The 21,751-nt window shown below is 41.9% G+C and overlaps 1 protein-coding gene across 1 annotated transcript in view; it reads right to left on the bottom strand.

The window, feature by feature from the left end:
• The window catches only part of PTPRM (protein tyrosine phosphatase receptor type M), a gene marked incomplete at its 5' end in the record, with an annotated part of 481,602 nt that extends 467,709 nt beyond the window's left edge, over positions 1-13,893 (bottom strand). Inside the window, one exon of the mRNA XM_084260019.1 lies at positions 13,821-13,893. Within this exon, the coding sequence (XP_084116145.1) occupies positions 13,821-13,893 (73 nt within the window). The remainder of the gene's footprint in view (positions 1-13,820) is intronic.
• Positions 13,894-21,751: the final 7,858 nt, after the last annotated feature.

The raw sequence follows: 21,751 nt of genomic DNA, 5'->3' as shown, positions 1-21,751 counted from the left end.
CAAGTAATGTCAAAAAGCCATTAAGTCCCACTTTGTTCGTTTATTACTGATGTGCTGCTGGAGGCAATCAGCTCCATCTCCAACCAGGCTGCATTAGCAAGCTGACTCCATTGCAAAGTCAAAATGGGGAGCATGAACCACCTCTGAGAACAGTCTCAGTTGACCCAGCTACATTTGCACAGAAACACATGAGGGATGCTCATGAAATCTAGCAGCACAGCTGAGTGACGGGGGAAGTATCCTACATCTCTAGCTGACTAATGAACATTTTTGGAAATAAAAATCTACCTCAAGTGTTGTTTAGACTTCATCTATCTGAGCTTTGTGCAGGAATACACCTCTACCAAACTCATTATCCAGTTGTGTAAATGCAGCCATTTTAAAGCTTTTGCACAATTTCAACAATTCCCATATAGCTGGATCTCCACAGAGTGTACATACACAAGATCAGGGTGACCTTTTAATATTCCAAATCATGTCACAACTTCAGTTAAATACGTAACTGAGACCCCACTCGGAAATCTTCAGCTACCCTCAAAGTCACCCTGCTTTTCAAACTTCGGATTCTGTTGATAGGCAGCAAAAGAAAGCAGTTGCAGTCTCACAGCAATGCCACTCTGAAGAAAAGACGCCAGTAAAACTTGCTCTGGAGACAGAACCCAACCAGTATTCAGCTACTCAAAGCTCTGTGATCTAATTCTACACAAAAGGCTTAATAAGGTTTAGACTCATAATACAATTAGTAATTTAGCTCACAAATTAGACTATCTATTAACACTCCAGCAGAGACATCAGCCATACGAGGATTAAGAAGGAATCTTCTGCTCTCAGTATGCATGGGAGAACTTGAATGCTTTAATAGACCACTTCAGCTTATGCACAGGAGAGCATACATTGCACTGTACAGAATGTTGGGAGCATGGCCAGCATCCTGCTCACATACTGACTGACCTTTCATAAGGAGGAACCACGTTAATAATTTCCACAATAAGTATAGAGTGGGAACTTTCAAACTCAAAGTACAATTTTAACTAGTAAAAATATGTACTCATAGCACAGAATACAATGCAATGTATTTAAATTCATTAGAAGTCCATGTCAGAAAAAAGGGCCAAAATGAGCATGTCGGCATGGCCAAAACACGGGTTAACCCAAGGTATGGCTATTATGCAACAGTTAACTGCAGGATTTGAATAAAGAAACAGTCATTTTCCAAATCTTTGCACAGAATAGTTATTCTGCACCAAAGAAAGGAAGCAGCCATTCATAATACAAGAATATGCATGATCCTCTCCCTATAAACAGTGCTTGAAAGCTTCAGAAAAGAGCCAATAACTCTAGCATACAACTTAGTGACACTTTGTCCACACAGAAAAGAATAGCAGAGAAATTTTCAAAGGCAGGCTGAGTAGGCAAAAGCCACTCTTACCTGTTACCGAGGAACAAAAATTTCAATTGCTGTGTCCAAAAATTGGTGTTTCAATTTCCAGAAACCTGTGTGTGTAACTACATTTCTACAAAATGCTGATCTTGGTGTGTTCATGCTGACTTGTATTAACACCTGATTTACTTGCAATTATTATGTCAACAGGAGCTTTCTGTAATTATTTTCGTAGCACACCCCAAACTCACTGTATTCAGTTTTAGGTTTTGAGCTTGTGTTTGTATATATAGTAACAGTATTACTAATTCTTTTTAGCTTGTAAAAACAAACAAACAATCTTCATCAGTTTACTTCACACTCTAGTAAAAACTATTCGCACCCAAATAATATTATGAATAACGTCCATCTGGTCTGAAATCTAGATCTGGCCATGGTATCTCATTCTCCACTACCACTGCCTGCTGTTTCTTTCAAGTGTGACTACATTCAGTGCAAAGACTTAAACTTTACCCGCTTACAGTACTGACTCCATAAGCACACGCTTTGCTGGCATGTGTGTCAGCACATGCACTGGACCATTCTGATCTGAATTGCCTCAGAAAAGAAAAGCAAAACCAAAACCCAAACTTATTATGAGTAATACTCAGGCAGTCACAAATTCTGTCTCGAAGCTTCTATCACAGCCTCCACTCCCCCTCCCCCAAGGGGGTTTTCTCAAAACATGCACATCAATCTCCAAACTAAGGGCAGCAGAGTAGCGGATGGCACCACAGGGTTATCTTCACTAGAGCTACCTTCCTCCAGCCTCGGCTCTCCTCCAGGCTCAGTCACAGCTGCCCAAAGGATAGAGGTGGCAGAGAAAGGCACAAATGTTCTGCGTTTTGTGGAAGGTGGTGATGAGGGGCAGAAATTAACAGAGAAAAGGAGATGGAGAGAACACAGGAGGTGGCAGGTAAGCAATATATTCTTCAAGGTGGCCTGGTGGTTAACAGCTTTGTTAAATATGTATGTTATTTGCTGTGGAATAGATGGTACTGAAGTGCAATTTTAGACAGAACTGAGAGCAGGTAAGAACCCTCCCTCTTCCTGTGCACAAAATTCCAGAGTACACAGCTCTACCAGATTACTATAATTGGCCAATTCTTTCTTTTATTGCTAGACCACTGTGTAGAGTCAAAGCACTGAAATCATGTGAATGGGGTGGCTGGTGAATGTCACATATTTGCTCAATGCCAGTTTCAAGCATACGGATCTGATTTTTTTTTTCCAGTTCTGCTCCCAAAGGTCCAGAAATACACATAATCTAATTCTGGCATACAAGCCAGAATTAATTTTTTCACTGCTGCAAATCTAGCACGGCACTCTGTGGTTTGTGAAGGCTTTAACAGAGACAGTTCTGGAAAAGTGAGATTTCTCACTCACAGTGGGTGAGGGGTTCCCAAACTGCAGTTTGCAAAATTCCTGTGAACCACCCACTGCAGGCACTGATTTGAAGCAAACAAGCCTGTCAGGTACTACTTCACCAAGGCAGATTTACTGTGGACCAACTCAGGAAGCTGTGAGTTTATATTCATTTTGAAATTGAGATCTTCAAAAATGCAGACAGTTTTCATTACAAAACTGTTGAGTTTGGGCTACGCATCAGCAATGAACACAACAGAACTCACAGCCAAGCAGTAACTTCAAAGTACTAGCTTCCATGTTGCAGCCTAGGCTGCAACCCATGGCAGGTAACCAAAACTTCCAAAGCTGTTCCCAGCTCATGCCAGAATGAGTCCACAGCTGCTTTCTATTTCCATTCATCACTAAGTCATAACAGGTATCTTCCAAAATAAGAATTCAGACATCTAACGACCATACCTGTTTCTCTCTAGAAATCAGAGAAAGAATTCAAAAGCAGAACACAATGCATGTGCAATTTATGTTACTTGATTCCCCTTGAAGCGACCTTGGAGATACAGCCAGACCAAGCCTGGTCTTTATCCTCTCAGTCTGAATATAGGCAGCACCCTAAGGCTTCACACCCCTAATCCCAACTCAGAAATACCACCATGCACTTCCACGACTCCCAGTGACGAAGGTACAGGTGAATGTGGCCAAAGAGCACATTTAGCAATGGATCTGCCAGCAAGTGAACACACAAGCTGTGCAGTTTGTTTGTCTGTCGTTGAAAATAGAACAGAAGTAGCTGAGGAGCATTTTTCTTAAGGGGCTATTAATCTTACGCTCGATACTGGCCTACAGCCTGAAGAATGTTTTACAGATTTTTATGTTCATGCCTTTCTGTGGCCATGTAAAGTTTTTAATGTGGGCAACACTTAACTCTCCAATATTTGGGATGCAAAGATTCTAGTGGATTCTAGTGGACAAGCCAACTTTCTGTTAAGCAACTGTACATGGGAAGATCCAGCTCTGAAGCTTCTGCGAGACTCGTTTGAAAACCCCAATCCGATCTGCTGTTGCTGCATGGCTGATGCAGAAGCCGGTTTTTTTATTAGTGAAGAGTCTATTTCAACTTGTCTTGGGCTCCTGTGCCCTATGCAATTTCAATGCATGTTTGCTCTAGAAGGTGTGTGCTTGTCTCAAACACTTTTAAATAAACACTCAAACCCCAGTGTTTTCCGAATCCTCAGCTGAAAATACTAGGCTAATTCACATAAATCCCTTACTAGCTTAGATTTATGTAGGCAATTCTAACAACAAAGTAAAAATAAATAAAACACCCCTCATGAACTTTATATGTGGTCTTCAATCCATGTGCTTTGCTGTCACTATAAACATAAGGTAGTAATGTTGGGCAATATACAGGCTTCATTCTGAATTATCAACCTCTACGATTTTAAATAAATATTAACTTAAATTGTGTTTTGGTTTGGTTGGTTTCCTGTGACACTTATAGATGTAACCCCAAAAGGCTGCTTTCATATTTAGAAAGCTGCTTGCAAAGGTTTTCTCCTGAGCTAGGACCGAATCAAGACGACATCTCTCAGACACATAAAGAGGGCACCAACTGCACACTGCCTTAAAATCATTACCAGGACAACAATTTATTTTACATAACTGAGAAATTACTTCAGTAATAGCTGTCTCTGCAGAAGTTAAAAAGAAAAACAGCTTCAGCGATACCTTATGTAAAATGCTTGTATTAAAGTGTTGAATGCAGTGCTTTGTAAAATCATCTTCATCTACTCTGCAGAATTCAGAAAAGCTAACATTAAAGGAAAAAAAAGCCGTAGCAATTCTCAGTCATTAACACAAGAACTACCCCACCGAGTACTATGGTTCCTGGAAATGCCCACAACTGTCTCTGCCTCCTAGACATGTGACCATATTTAAGCACATTATTGAGTTTCTGGGGAAAAATAAAGTTATGGGTGGTGACAAATAACTGCTGTAGAATTTCTCTAAATACATCGGGGGGGTCTGAATTGTCAAACACACCTCCCCCACCCCCCCCATTTTTTTTTTTTTAAATGGAAGTTTAGCAGATTTTTCAACCAGGAAAAAAAATCGTACCAGTCAAAACTAAACAAGAACCCACAAAAACAACAGAAAAGCCTGGCTGTGAAGATGCTCAACTATGTCAGAGTCAAATGCTGAAGCAGACGTAAATTCAGGTCTTCCATACCTACGTAGGAGTTCTGATCACTAAGCAACTGACTATTACAACAGGAGTTAAAATATCTTTCTCATGCTGTGCTCCAGTGATATGATTCATGTTAAGCTATGTCATCCCAACACGGAACCAGAAAAATCTCAGAAAGTTTCACGGACAGCAAATAATTTCCTGGTTAAGATTATATGACACATCTTAAAACAGTTAAGTAAAAGAGATCTTAGACTATCAAAATGGAAGTAACTTCCAAAAATTGTAATATTCACAACACTGGTTTCTGTCAATCAGTGTAATTCAGGAGCACATCACAGTAATTACAATATATTATGTATAGTTCCATACAGATATGCAAACAGCATCAAACCCTGAAACAAATATTTTTGCTCACAGATTTCTACCTAGCCTGTGAGCACACCCCGACCAGGCTGTAGGGTTGTTAGGAAACATAAAACTTCTCATAATTATTTTATTTACTAGAAGGATGGAAGAGGAAATAGGTAATAATGATTTTTTTTTTCTCTTCTAATGAAACACAAACCATGTAAGAGAGAGAGAGAAACGGTACCAAACAACTACGGAGAAAACAGTTATGTCTGATTTGGGGTCTAACACAGTTCATTGAGATGGCAATTGACTTTCATGTTTGTTTTCCACTGTTAGCTAAACTGTTTTAACAAACAGTAAAAAGCCTATGAACATGAAAATAGCAGAAGTGAGGTGAATAGGGGTTTGTACACAGGTAGAGGACAGTGTAAATCCCTTTTGGAAATCTCAGCCTCTCATTGAGACGTAATCTGGTAATATTCTTTTTTCAAAACTACAGACTTGTTTTCTGCATACCCTCAGAAACCATGCAGACTCTAGAAGCAAAACTTTAAAACATGCACGTAGATGACCATTTTTTGGTCATGAATTACTGTATCATCCACAGTAGAATTACTGAGCATCAGCCCCCAAAATGAGGAATTGTGAAACGAAAAAGAGGAAAAGAAAAAAAAAAGGACAAAAAGCCCAGAAACACTGCAACTGCCTCTGCTGCAAGTATGCCATGAAAAATGCAAAAAAATAGTGAATTACAACAACAACAAAAAAAATTCATCCACTTTTTAGGACACAAACATACAAACTAGTGCAGTCATTACAAGCATATACACCAGTAGAGGAGTGCGCATGCTATGGATAGACATTGCTTACCCAGTCTAGTCTATATTCACCAGAAAAAGAGATGTGAAAAGCCCCTCTCACTATTCATTTACCTGTAAGAAAAACTTCATTATCAAAACCTCAAGACTTACTGGCCCACTATCCATCCACCTAAAAGAGCACAGAAACTCCTGTAATATCTTCCTCAATCTTGTATTAGAATCTCATCAGCACAACTAAACAGTTCTTTCATCTAATCAGCCTACCTTTACGTACTACAGAATTACAACGAAGCGACGCATATGAAAGTATTCTATCCTTATATTACTTTCAAAAATAAAAAGCTTAAGCAATAGTTGATTTTAGAGTTAAGGATAAAACAGGTAGTAAAAATGAAGATAATAAAGCACAATTTTTTTGAAAACTTCCCCAAAATAACTGTCATAAACATAAAACACCCCTACCCAAAACAAAACCCCTGCTGTAATACAGGCATGTGATGCTCTATTTCATTCTCCTCAAAGATGAAGAGCTTGAAGTGATGAAAGAGGTAATTAGCTCTTAGTTATTCTAAAGCAAAACCACATTTCTTGTGATTAACAAAACAGGGCTGTAAAAGATATTTATAATAACTTAACATTGAAAAATAAAGGAGGGGGGACACGTGGAGGAAGGCTATTCTACCCCTCAAAATACCCTACTGTAACCAAAACTTACTGGTCTCTAAAGCAGGGCAGATTACATTGGGAGGGGTGGAGGTTGGGGAGGTGGGAGGGGAGGGAGGAAGGAGGAGGAAACCAAACATACTCATAAGCAAAATGTTGGGTTTACACCATTCAACAGAAAAGAAAAAAATTCATTAACATCATTACACTTAATCATATGTGTAAAGATAATCAACTATTGCTATGTAAAGCTGTCAGAAGACATATTCAAGTCTTGAATATATTATTAAAGACAAACGTTCAAAACTAAGATGACAAAAATAAGAAAATGTGAATAATTATAAATCCATTTATGTTCTCCAGATGTAATTTAGCTGCCTTTAGGTCTTAAGCATTTTTTCTAGAGCATTATCTCTTCCAGAAGTTTCATTTCCTACACTTCTATAAAATGTTATGCCTTCCTTCCCACCTTTACCCCCTCCAAACACACTAATTCTCACCAGTTTTCAGAACTCCTTCCTGCTAACAGTGACTAGGTTTTGTCTGAACAAATGTGGTCATCGCTTTGTTTCCTACCATTGCTCCTAACTGGAGCAAAGAGTTGCTGTGGAGTCAGATGCTTCTGGCTGAGGCACTTCTTTCCTACTCCCTGCAGCTATGGAACATGAGTATGTGTTGGAGGCATAAATACACCTTTGTTTTTACTGTTATTCTTCTCGGAAATGTCTTTGCTTCATTTTTAAAGCATGTGTGGGAACTTATCCTCTGTACCTTCTGGTAACATTAATGGAAGTCACGAGGCTTAAAACCCAACCCTACACAAAAGCAGTACAGAGTTCCACTGACAGCAACAAAATTTCTGAAAAACAATGGTTTTTAATGGAATAGAAGCCTTCTTAAAAGATTGTGAGAAGACATATACTCACACAACACTTAAGCTTTGCTTCAAGACAAGGATCAATCGAGACGGTCAAGATAAAACCTTATCAGATCTCTATAGCAATAACTCTCACATGGAAACCACGACGAAAGTACTGACGATTTCTTTGTAATTTCATGCATTTAATTATGAGGTTTTTTAATTATAGTAGATCATTCATTCATCCTTCTGTTCAATACTAACACTGATACTAAAATAATCCTTTTCAGAAGTTATCAAAAGTTCATTTGTATTATAACCAAACCGGTGCGAACAAGCCACCAATGGATTCAAATCCTCCAGGTCACAAAAATCCATCCTATATTTTCACACCTCCCCAGCTCCAAATACACCTACATTCTCATAAAGCAGAGTTTACAGACCTTCCTCTTTCTACGCTTAGAAAAGTGGATTTAGAGATGCAGCTACACCTAGTGATCAGCAGCAGATCACAGCAGGCAAAACTCCCGAAGACACAAGAAGAATCTGAAAGAAGTATGTGAACGTAGTGGGATGGATAAAGTGACACCGTAAAATTTGTTGCTAGACTTTTTTTTTTTCTTCTTCCTCTAAATATATGACCATATGCTCCAAATTGTATTTGGTTTCCTGAAATCCTTTTTAATACATGTATAACATTTCCCATGAAATCAGAAATACAGATCTGGAAGTTATCAGTAAAATTAAATAAAGATGACACTATCACTTTTTCCTAAAGAAACTGAGTGGATAATTCAGCTGCATTCACACATTATCCAACACTTTACTTCTGAGAAAATTTTCAGAAATACTTCTTTACAGAACAGTCGTAAAAGTGAGCTGAAAGGTTCACGAACACGTCATTTTCTGGTGAAACATCTTTAAAACTTATTGATGAGGCTACTTCAAGTCTTTGATAGTGATACCAATGAGCGGTAAACAAGAGAGATCTCCCTCTCAAATAGCATTTCCTTTAGCATAAAGTTGCAGTGTGTGAAATACGGGATCAGTTCACAGATCCTGACCCCACAACATCACTAGACTCTGGTCTATCAAGCCTACACTGATTATCTTCCCCTAGCTGAGTCTAGGGTGTGATGTGAAGTGAGCCAGTTGTCTCAGCGGTAAGGTGTAACGCCGACCTGGCCATTGGCAATGAGGCTGTTCTGACACATTCACTGACCGTCTCGGTGTACGGCCGAGTGTATATGTAAAAATCAACAATCTCCACATTTGTTCAGGTCAGGCACAAGTGACATTAGTGGGATGGAGTTCAGAAGCTCACTCACTCTATCCTAATGTGTTGTGATTTGCCTGAGGATTTGGTCTCTCTAGCTGTCAATCTAGCAACTTCTGTGAGGACCAAATACATTATTTTTTCATAAATTATATGCTGTTATATTGTTTCAGGACACTGTGATCTCTTGGTTTTTGCTCATGGATTCTGACAACTGATAAATCATGAGACCAAATAAACATCACAGGATTTTCTCCCCAGTGTTATTATACCCTCGTAATATTTTGTAGGATTTATTTTTAATTTCTGATAAGGTTTTATCACTAAGTTTTGACACTAGAACAATACAGGAATAATTAAATGAAACTGTGTGGTGGGTTGTTTTTTAAATTTACTTTCGTTTTTATAAACTGTGCCACTTCCAAAGCTCTCATTTTAACCTGAAGCATTCCAAAGTACAATCCAGTTTTGAGAGGAACACAAACTTTATTTCAACTGTCAAAATAAAGAAAAAAAAAATTTACAAAAATTAAATTACATATTTAGAAGCTGATTCTTCAACATGCTTCCTTTAATTGGTTGGACTACAAGTATAAACACAAATCAAGACGGTCATTCACCAGACCGCAAGAAAATTGGTTTGAGAATCTTCCCCCCACAGTTCTCTCTGTTTAGTGAGGCCAAGTCCACACTATGAACTTAACTGGAATGGTTTTGTTGATTATCTGACAACTGTGTCTGCCACTAATAAAGCTGCATGTTCACTAGCATATGTTACTTGCCTCAGGAAATGCAGGAATATGGACTTGATGGATGGGTGGAGACGAAAGAAAGCAGGTGGAATAAACAATGCAAGCAAAAGCAGAATTCGTTAAAATTAAATATAAATGCATTTTGAGGTCTTTGCTGATAAAGTGAATGGAAGAGTTACTAAAGACTTCCAAACACAGATACTGAATGCTCTGATAAATCTCTTTAAACAGCTAATTACACCAGAAACTTTTTATTTTCTATACATTGCTCCGACTGCCAGAAGCTTCATTTCAGATAGGATAGGACCTAGGAAGACTTAACCTATATTCTTTCTTTTCATCTTCCCTCTCTACAGTCACCACACATCAACATCATCACAGTAAGTTTCAACTTTGGTGTGTCAAACTTCTTCCTTACATCTGTTTTTGGAAAATGCGACTCTTGTTTTTGGAGTGCCTACATACGAAAATGAAACAGATTAGCAAGACACAACATCTATTCAGAATGCAAGTTTTTCCCATTTTTAATCCATTAATTAGCTCGAAGACTAATATTCTCAACGTAAAACCTTTACTAGTCACTAGGTAAAGTATTTTTTTTTTTTTACAGAAATTTTTGTTACATTCCTCTTGTAATTGCCACTGGTCCTGGTGTAAAGTTCATTAGGAATGGTCTTCTACAAGCACATGTAGTCAGTCTGTCCGTATCTCTCTGACTGCAATAGGACTCATCCTTTCTCAGGGAAAAAAACCTTCACATTTTTAAAACCAGTACCATAAAAAGAGTGTGTTAACATACATCCTTGTCACTTTCCATAGCAGAAGAGGATATAACAGCCTAATAATAGCCCTCCCTTGTTCAGATTCAGGTTACAAGCAAGAAACGCCAATTTCAGAATTCAGGCTGTGTGCAAATTTACATCTACCTGAATACGATGGCTTCATAAACACAGATTCTGAGCTCTATTAAGCATCTCCCTGCCTTCAATTTCAATTCCCCATTTTGGTACTTGACAGAACTCATCTCATCCAGACCCTTCATTTTGTGTAAGGCCAAATATTTAGGCTTACAACGTCCCTTCTAACTTTCCACATCTCTATGTTTGACCTAAATCCCTTAGAGGAGTGGATTGCTTTCCCTAGCCTGAATAATCTACAAGGGAGATGGAAAAGGGACACGGTGAAGTCAGGTGGGATTTCGTATGGCAGAAATACCACATTTCAGGAACTTCTGTAACGTTAGCATTCAGTCTTTGCATGGGCCCAGATGATATTTTAACATTTAGGTTGAAATTATAAACAAAACACAGCCAAATTAGGCATGCTTCAGTTTCTCAAAGACTAAAAAAAAAAAACCAAAAACCAAAAAAAACTGCTGTTACAGAAAGACCCCAGCTACTTAAAAAAACCCAAAAAAACAACTTCAGCAACACTGTCCATTTAAGACAATGTTTTTAGTACCATGTCTTGAGTTTAAATTCTTGAAACCATTTGCTTCTTGAACTGATGAATCCATAATTTTAAAAATCTTTAGTTAAGGACTCAGAGAAAATCTCATTGTTATTAACTGTTAAGCTGCTTTCAAAAGATTACTTGAAAGCTCCCAGACCTTAAAAAGCCAAGATCTGATCTTGCAGTAAGATTATTTTCTAAATAAGAAACTCAAATAAAACAATGGCTGACGTGAAGTTAGAATCAATCTCTGTAAAACAAATCAGTCCTCTTAGAAAAGGGTAAAAATAAAAATGGAACTATAAATGCCACAGATTACTTAGCCCACCCACTGCTATTCTTTGCTTAGAACATGTGTGGAGTTGGGTTTTGTTTCTTTTTTTTCTTTGTTTGTAAACTTTTTATAGGTTAGTCATGTAACTCCATCTGCAACAAGGGACAGCTATTACAAAAGATAACTACCCAACTGAAGGACAGATTTTTTTTCTGTAATTTAATTTCTGTGACTCTGACGCATCAGGCTTTTAACAAAAGCAACAGCATTTTTTTCCCCCAAAGTAAAAATAATTCCCAAGCACACACTTCAAACGGTGAACTACAAAAAAAACGGAAGTTTTGTCAATTTTGTTCCAAGTGAGTACCAAGAATCAATATTAAAAAACCCAACCAACTAATAATATGTATATGCATCTTCACAAATAACCTTTATATTCAGTATTTCACACACACGGGGAGCAGGCAGGCCAGATTCTGTACCCCGTGACATCCTCTGCAACCTCGCTGAGGTGCCTAAATTGCAGCCTCTGTTATCCAGTACTTGGGAAGGGATGGAATCACACCTTTTGAATAACTGCATGCACAGGTCATCGCTGAGTTGTTTGTGGTTTATGTCACAGTTCTCTCCAGCGTTCAGCAGCGGAAATGAATACAGCAGATACAAATCTAACACTAATGTGGGATTGTCCTTCAGCAACATGAACAGCACTTAAATGCTGACCCTAATGTAGTACTGGAATATCACATGCACAACTCATTTAAATAACCAAGACTGGAAGAGTTGCCCTAGCTTAACTTTAAACAAGAAGTAAAACAGTTCACGCAGGTCAGCAATGAGTTATGGATTTATCTTAATAAAGAAGGAGCTCTCACTGAAGTCTGGACACCAGGCTTCCAATATTAATGAGTTATAGGGCTGATATACATGAGTTCAGTTCCATAATTCACTACAGAACATAGCTTCATCCTAACATGAGTATTTGAAAAAGATTTCATCACTGTTATATATCACCTCAGTAGAAAACATCTTTCTGCTCAGGGACCGTCTGTCTCATCTGCAGTGAAAACACTGGAGAGACATTAGGGGGAATGCAGCTGCGTACACAAAAGGTCCCTGGAACCTAACACAGAACCAAAAAAAAATCTTAATTTAATAATAATATTTTTTTTAAAAGTTTAAGAAGAGATCTTTAACTCCCATCTGTAAAACTTGGGTTTGGCTACAGTGCTGAACAGAATCAACACGTAAGGTACAGAACACAAACTGTCCTGCAGCCTGAGGAACACGGGAAGTCCGAAGCGCTGCTTCCCACCAGATCAAAGCACACTCCGCATGAACTGAAGACCAGATGTCTTCAATTTAACGTGCTGCTCTGTTGCGCTCGCCCCGTGTTCGGAACAAAACAAACAAAGAAACCCGAAGTTACTCTGTGCAGCCAGGCACGCGGAACTCCTATTTCACAACCCAAATTTCTGTCTGAAATTATGGGTTCTCCGGCGTATAAATAGGACAGGGGGGTGGGCAGGCAGAGGACCCGGGACCAGGATTACCACCCGCAGGTCTCGGGCTTCAGGGCACAGAAACCCGCCGCTGATGGAGCGCTTCGGTGTGAATCCTGACACCCCGCAGACGCGGGCAGCTCCTGCCCTGCCCTGCTCTCCACGGTAGCGATTTTGGGGGGCTGCAGGAAACGAGGGACCTCCGACGCTACCGGCCTTTCACAGCCGCACCGGCAGGCAGCGCGCAAGGCGGCGAGCTCGGGGGGATGACCGAGGAGGAACCGGCGGGGCGAGGCAGGCAGGCAGGGTGGCCGGACACCCGCCGGCCCCTGCGGAGAGCACCGCAAGTTTTCCTTCCCCCGTCCCTTGCTCCGTCGCCGAGCGAAGCGGCGGAAGCGAAGGCAACAGAAGCCCGGAGGTGGCTCACCTCGCCCCTCCGCCTCCCGTGTCGGGGCAGCGGGAAACTTTCGGGAAGTCGGCGGCGAGAAACGCCGGAGCGAGCCCGAGTCCCGCCCGTCCCTCCAGCCTTGCCCTGGGGCTGCCCGAGCCCCGCCGGCCTCTCCCCTTCCTCTCAGCGCCCTTGCCGTCAGGGCACAGGGGAGCAAACCCAGCGGCATCCCGGCGCCTCCCTCCCCGCCTGCTTCGGACACTTTCCTCCCCATCCCAACCCCCCCCCCCGCCATGTACACATCGGCTGCGAAGTGTCAGCCCCGCCAAAGGGACGGGTGGAGGGGGAAAAAATAAAGAAAAAAAGAAGGAAGAAGAAAACCAAGCCCGAATCAAACCAAAACCCAACTGACTCCGACATCGCAGCGCTTCCCCCCCCTTGCCCCTCAGCCGTCGCCCCCGCCCGCAGCGGGGCTGCCCGGCCCCGGGCCAGGCGAGGTGGCTCCTTACCTGTGAACGTCTGCGCTCCCGCCGCCAGCAAAAGTCCGGCCAAAGTAACCAGGCAAGTTCCAACTTTCCCCATATTTCCACCCCTTCCTGCTCCGGATCCAGCAAAGTGCCAAAGTGTGTGCCAAAGTAGGAGGCGCCCCTCTAGCCCCCCTCCAAGTCAGTGGGGCAGGCAGGGAGGGGGGAGCCGGACTCCCCCACTTGGTGCCCCGAGGGCCGCTTTCTCCTCCTCACCCTCTCTTCGCTTTTACGGGCAGGGAAAGAGGGGTGCGAAGTGGCCGGGGGCTCCTTGCCTGCCTTCCTCCGGCCGCGCCGCTGCCCTCGCCCCAGGGGCCGCGCCGCCTCCCCGCGCGGACGCCCCACGCCTTCCGCGCCTCTCGCCTCCCCCGGTGCCCGGGGGGGGCACCCTTAATCCCGAAGTCTCTTCGCCCGGCGCCGCCGTTACTCCCGGTTTAGCTCGGCTCCCTGACTGACTCGCGGTCCCCCCCGGCAGGCAGGCAGGCTAAAGGGAGCGCGGAAAGTCACGCCCAGCCGCCGGCGCCGCCGCTCTCCCCCGCTAGAGGGCGAGGCGGCGCGGGCTACCGGCGGCCGGGCGCCGCTGACAGGGTTTCGTTACGGCGGTCGCCTGCGGAGGCGAAGCGCTCGAGTCTCCTTCCCGCTGCGGGCCCCCCCCCGCCCCCAACCCCCTCGCTTCGCTGCCCCTAGAGCGGCTCTGTTTGCAGAGGAGGTGGCTGCGTGCCTGGCGGGGCGATGTCGAAAGTTCCCGGACAGCGGGGGAGAGAAGGAGGGACCAAAACACAACAGCAACAACAAAAAAAAAGAACCCCCCCGGAAAACAACAACAAAAAAAAACACAACCAAGCGTCTCGGTAACTTTGCCGCGGGCCGGTCCCGGCTAAAGCCGCAGGCGTCGAAATTGGGGCTGCCCTGGCTACCTGTCCCGCCGCCACCGCGGGGCCCTGGGGGAACAGGCGCCGCCGCCCCGCGCAGCCCGGCCCCGGGGCAGCCGCCTCCCTGCCCCCGCCCCGTCGGTCTGGCGCTGCTCCGAGGCACCGGGGCAGGGAAGGATAAATACAAGAGAAGGGGGAAGCGCCTGGCTTTTCATAATCGTTTTGTTTTGTTTCAGCAGGCAGCCTGGAGCCTGTCGGAAGAACTGGTTAGAGGCCGCTACTCCGCCTTCCGCGGGAGCCGGAGCGCCCTGCCCTCGCACCCAACGGCTGGTACCGAAAGGGAATTAGGATGTAAATGGGGTTTTCTCCGGGCTGGCGACGCGCGGCACCGCGCTGTAAATAAACTGCTTCTCGCTCGCGCGCTGCTAACTCCTCACTTCAGCGCCTGGCTCAGCCCTCAGGTACGGCCAGCCCCTCCGCAGCGGCTCGGGGCGGCTGGGCAGGGCGGGAGGTGGGAAGGGAGCCCTGGAGGTCGCTAGTTCAGCCCCCCCCCCCGGTTCAGAGTCAGCTTCTGCCCCTGTGAGTGTGACGTCATGAGTTGTCAGGGTTAGGTAGTGACTGATGGATGTAAAATCATATTAAAATGGCAGTTACCTTTCACTATTCACAGCCTGCGACTTCTGGCGTTTGTCTTTGACGTCCTGTACGAGCCTCAGCTGCCTGACACTCTCATTTTGGGGCTTTGGGCTCCTGGCGTCCAAGACGCTGCAAGGATGGGTTTGTTGGTTTTAAACCAGTTTTCTAAACTGGTCTTCTTGGAGGTGGGGATGGTTTTTTTGTTGGCTATCACTTTCAAGGAAAGCTTTAGTTTTATTTCAAGTGCAAACTGCCACATTTAATCCCGGTTTATTCCCTGAGGGAAAACAAATAAAATAGTAAAACCAAGAATCCAGATTATGTAATTAAGGGTTTGAGCCGGCAAACACAAATACAAGAGCTCAGCTTCTGGATTCCCAGTTTTTCCAGCACAGGTCCTCTGGTTTTTATGCTACTCCAGTAAACAGCCAGCTTCAGTCTCCTATCATATGAAGTCTTAACTCTACCCATCCCCCGCACGGTAATTCGAGTTACAACACCTATTAATGATTCGCGTGTATTTTGTATTCATTTTACATATAATGCATCTTCTTCGAGCTTAGGCACATGGCTGTATCATTTCCAGCGACCGTCCCAACCGTTCCGTGGTCAGGACACAGCCCTGCTACGCTTTCGCTGATGCGTTTGTTCTGTGATGCAACCTTCACGAAGGGGCATGAACTTTTTGATGTGTGGGGGTAAGGCGGCTACCTCAAAAGTTAACGCAAGGGGGCAGAATAGCATTAATTGTTGTGTTTCCTGACGTCAGACTTTTTATCTTTTGAATTGTGAACGTTCTCTTTTATTACTTGCCTGGATCTTCCCAGACTTCTACCTAAAACCCGTTACTTTACACAAACCTTTGATAACCTTGGGGTATGTTGCAAGAAAAATTGTAAGTTTTTAATTTTACATTTTTTCCTGTGTGCACAATTTCTGCAAATGTTATGTTCTCTGAAAGCTGCAGTTATAGCTTCTGAAAATTAGAAACTGTGACTACTCTTGAAAGCATTACCTTTGTAACCAAAAAGCTGTTAAAAAAACCCAAACCTCAAGAAGTTTCATAAGTGATTTAACTTACAGTAAATTTAACTTTAAAATGTGTCTTCTAGTAGATCTGTCATTAAATATCCAGAAATGAACAGATAAAGCAGTGCTTATACTAATGGTGATTATTTCTAGGTTTGCAGTGTCTAGGCAGACATAAAATTATCTCTCTGGTCAGCTAATACCAGATTTAAAGCAGTGTGGTAAAGTATCATGTTGAGACATACAACTGTAACTCCCAACCCTGACTTTCTCACAGGGAAATGAAAACCCCATGCATATATCCACAGCCATCTAGTGTTAGTGAAGATGAGGTACAAAGTCACTGAGTTCTGTGCATCACACAATAACACACAAGAGTTCCAGTTATAGTAGGAGTAAGGCGAAAGAGCTTGACCTCCAGACATACCCATTCTGCTGTAATTATAGTGAATCTAAGAAACGGTTGAGCTCTGGGGAATAGCTAAACCAGCAAGAACAATAGAAAACATGGGCCATGCATGGCTGGTCAGGGACTGTTGGCTGTGTTTTGCTGAGTTTTAGTACTGGAGCATGTATGAAAACAGTCCAGAAACACTACAAAAAAAGAACTAGAGCATCGAGAAAACACTAGACAGAAAACACAGGTTCACTAGTGGTTAGATTCCAAGAATGCCTTCAATAAAGTTTATTAAAGGCTAAGCTGTGGCTGGAAAGGGGATTGGAAGCATCTGAAATAAAAATAAATTACTTTGCCGATTGTTTCTTACTGACAAACATACCTTGCATCTCTTCTTGAACTCGATCACCTCAGAGAACTATCTGATTACAGTTCCTAACATACACACAATTCAGCTTAGGAATGTAGAAGATGACAAATAATTATTCCTGCTGAAAGACGTCAAAGAATGAAACAGTTGAATGGGCAGATGTGTGGAAGGGGAAAAATTAATCTGTAAGTTTTCACAGGTGTTTTATTGGTTTTAATGTGCATCAATAGGAAATGCATACAACCAGTCTCCATTGCAAAGGTTTTTGTTTTATTTTTAAATATGAAATTTGTCTGTAGCCCACTGGGAAAAAATAAAACAACATGGTAAAAGATTGTGGGTAATTACACTGTTCACTGCAGAAATGTTACTGGCTCAGCTACCCTCTGTCTTCTAATCATTCTCTTGCAGATCCATTTCCAGTATTCCAGAGCTCTGAGCTACTTCTGATGAATGATTTTTGAAAATTCCAAGCTGATAGAGGACTGTGAACACTACTCGTTAGAGAGGTCTGATCGCAGTGTGGAAACAGAAGCACTTGACCAATGTCAAGGAGAAAATCTTAGGACAGACAGACATATATATGCTTAACAGCTACATGTATATTATGTTCATCTATTTAGTTGTTACCTTTCCTTTAAGGCGTTAATGATACTCACAATGCTATTCATTCTGTATTGCTGGCACAAGAACTAGTAAACATCTCAAGTTCCATAAGACATCAAGGGTTTCCTGCATAATCCGTGGCATGAAGTCACCCTTCCTATAATGATACGAAGCAGGAACAGTCTTGCTCATGTTACAGCACAAATAGAAAAGCAAAGACTCAAATTCAGATACTGGAGGACAGCCCAAACATCCTGCCTTTTTTTTTTTATTATTTTTTTGACCCCTGACAATGCTGATTAAGTGGCCAAGAATGTGGGCTACAGAGGTGTCACCTGATCTTCTGGATCAGGAGCAGGTAACATCACTCTCACAGCTCAAAGCTATTTTTTGCACTACAAAGTAGCCAGACAAGAATAATTGTTCCCTGGCCCACTCCATCTTGTTCAAGAGCTCAGACAGACAAAACTTCATGAGTCTTTCAATGACACTGCTGTTTAAATATGATGAAGAAGTAATGTTCTTCACATGACAGTCACATTTTCCTAGTTAAGTGCAGCTGATTAGCAGAAGATGTGCTTTGTTAGAAGAAAGACAGATTGCAGTTCTCTGGTTTTGTCAGAGCTACTTCTCTGCTACAGTGAAATTCCGGGTCCGATTGTTGGTGAGGACCACTCAATAAAAATCATGTAATCTCTGTAGGTTGAGGGAGACTATGCCAAGCTTGAAAGTTTGGGTTTTGTTCACAATTTCTTAGTCTTTCTTCCCAAATACAGGCCAACATCTTCACCTTTGCCAATGTTCACTTGTCTTCAGGTAGCACTACCCTCTAACCTGCATTTTGATGGATACTCTACTTTTCACTCATTATTTTTTGTCAAGATTCAAAAAGAAAAAAGTATGCTTATCTATGTGACAGGATTTATTGATTGCATTATACCAAATTTTATTCTATTCCATAATGTTTATTATATCTAAATCCATAGATGCTGTAAAGGTTTCATTTGTTAATGAAGAGCAATTTCAGTGATTATAAATATAGCATTCTGAACAAATCTTTTAGTGTTTATTCAAAAAGTCAGGTGTGCATCCCACCACTCACCCTTTTATTTTTTTGGGTGAGAGAGAGGTAGGTGAGGACATAGCAGTGTCCTTAGAAGATCACATCCACCCTATACCCTGTCTTTCCCTGCCTCCAAGGAACAACAGGGAAGTTTTTGGAATCTAAGGTCAGTCTAAACCAGCTGCAAAAGTTACTGCATACAAAACTCTCCATCTTCAGTAGAGGCTCATCATCTTTCCTGCTTATTGCTGCTGGGGGTTGCTGGCACTGGAATTGTTCCCTGATCACCCATTTGGCATTGAGATGTGCTAATCACAACTGCGGCTGCTCCCTATCAGATATTGTCATGTGTAATATGACTGCTTGCTTTTGTTTTTTCTTTTTTTTCTTTTTGGTACTAATGATTTGTGCAAGCAATGATGATGATCTATTTTGTACCAAGGACATCTTGCCTTATTCACTTGATCACTCTGAAGTTTGGTGGTAATAAAACCCAAACTCTTCTTTGTTTCCAACTGTTTAAAAAAATGATGATAGCCATGGAAATTCTACATAGGTACTCTTGGACTTGATATTACCAGATCTTGGGGAAAAAAAAATTAAAAAACTATAGAGAAGCAATCTTTATTCAGAAATTGTTGAAACAGAAGTGAGAAAAATGTCTGAAGGATCCGAGGAAAACAGTGGGGGGCATTTAGGTTCTGAATGTCAGGAGGGGAACAGATGGCACTGTATAGAGATGGTTACTGCTAGCTCAAGCCCAGGAACAAATAGCTGCATTGTGAAAGAATATCTATTTCATAATCTCACACTTTGCTATAATATGGATAAGACAGAGTGTAGCCTAGGCAGGTATAAGCTTGTAAACTTATAAAAAATTTAACTCTATACTCAATGCTGTCTCTTCTGCTGGAAGGAAAGCTTTTGATTCCATGATCAACATAGTCTCCTTCTACCCACACATGCTATTTGTATGGACAAGGAAGTACATGTACCTCATACGTGGTTGTGTTTGATGCATTTTGATGTCTGCAAGCCAAATCCTGTCTTGTCTTCTGACCATCAGCATTTTACTAGAAATCTATTGTGTTTAACAATCTACAAAGACTTAAAACCATCGTGGCTTTTAACTCTTCTCAGAAATACTTTATCATTGTACAGTATATGTGAGCAGCAGGCCTCTTTGAACTTGAACTTTCTGTCAGGGAACGGAAGGGATCAGCTGCTCCCCAAGGGACAGGGAGCCAGGAGCTGAGTGCAGTAACACCTCCCAGCTGGAGAGGGGCCGGGAGTCTGATCCACCAGTCTTAGCAAAGGTAAGCAGGCCAGGTTGGGAGAGCATGGCCAGATTCAACCAAGGGTCCGGAACTTCAGGCAAGTTCACGGTGATGAGGTAGGTCTCAGATGAAGCCAGGAAGACAATCTACTGGTCAGGATTAGGATCATGTTCAGTGATCATCCAGTAGGTCCATAGTGACAGGAGAGGACCAAGATTAAGCCTAGAAGTCAGCCCATAGGTTGGATCCTGGGTCAGCAGGTTCTGTGACCAGATACATTGAGACTGGTCTTCCTGCAACATGGCTGTAGACCTGAGAGACTGAAAGCCCCAGGGTGAATTGAAATGGGGCTCCTGCAAGGGCTGGGCAGAGGGTGTAGGTAGAGGCACCATGTGATGCTGATCAGGGCCATTAATGCTCACTAACTTTCCAATTTTGCTTCTTCAAATACATTACATGGCTTTCAACATTCTTTCTAGTTTCCCATGCCTCTTAAGTATCTTCACTGTACTTCTCTTACTACTTAGGTTCTCACAAAATGCATATGTCCTTAGCTGTGTCTCTGTCAATATTCTCAGGAAATACATACAGGAGACAAGAGCAAAATAGTTCAAATACCTAATACTATTAAACAAACACCTTCTTATGCCAATGGAGAGTGTATAACCTTCAGATTTGTGTTAGGCTGAATAGGATTGGTCAGGAGCAGAATGAAACAGAAACACAGGATTGATCAAATGCAAATACTTGCAAATATTCATATATTCAGTCTTCAAAGTCTGTACAAATACAGACTGTAATATCATCTTTGTCACTCGTTGCTTTGATCTTGTCATTCATCTGGGTTAACATCCTTTTCTATTACAAATTTAGGCTTAATTTCATTGTCTTCAAAGTTCTGTACTGTTCTACCTCTCCCTATTCATTTGAACTTCCAAGTTGCTATTCTTTCTATTCAGTGCTTCTGTAATAAACCGCGTCAAAGAATGAGACCAGAAGAATAAAAATTTAGGAGATAAGCACTGTGAAGTAAACTAACTTCTTGGCCTTCCAAGACATAGTAATTTGTTCCAAAATACATTAACATTGATTACCTAATAGAAGGAACACACACTGAGTTACACCAGCAGAGCTGTAGCATTCTATTTTTTTTTTCTGTTGAAAATATTTCTAGTCCATCCGTTTTCATAGGTAAACCCTTTTCCAGAGTGGGTTTAGCTGCAGGCTCCTATCAGATGGGACATTCTCTTAATAGTAATACCTAGAAATTCTTGACAAGTTTGTCTTTAAAAATATCTCCATATAAGGCTGAGGACTGAAGCAGTCAAGTGGAATAGTAATGTGTGATGCCATCAGTGCTAATATTGACAGATCACATCTGCAAGAGTCCTTCAGATGATGTCTCCAGTTAGGAGAACGTATTTCTGACATCTTGGGGTCATTCCACCAAAACCGCACAGAAGCAAAAGCCAACTACAGAGCCATCTTCAATATAAGGTTAATTTTCCTTTGGCCTGTAGATTTCTCTTGAGTTCATTCACTCACATATATTTTTATTCAGTAGCTTTGAATTAGCATCAGATAATATAGTAGCTGTGCCTTGGCATAAGATTGAGTTTTTCCAAAAGTTCATTTGCAACTAATTAGGAGTTTGTGAAAGAGAAGT

The sequence above is a fragment of the Gallinula chloropus genome, assembly GCF_964237585.1.
Source record: "Gallinula chloropus genome assembly, chromosome: 2".
NCBI lineage: Eukaryota > Metazoa > Chordata > Aves > Gruiformes > Rallidae > Gallinula > Gallinula chloropus.
This window is presented reverse-complemented; position numbering and strand designations above follow the sequence as displayed.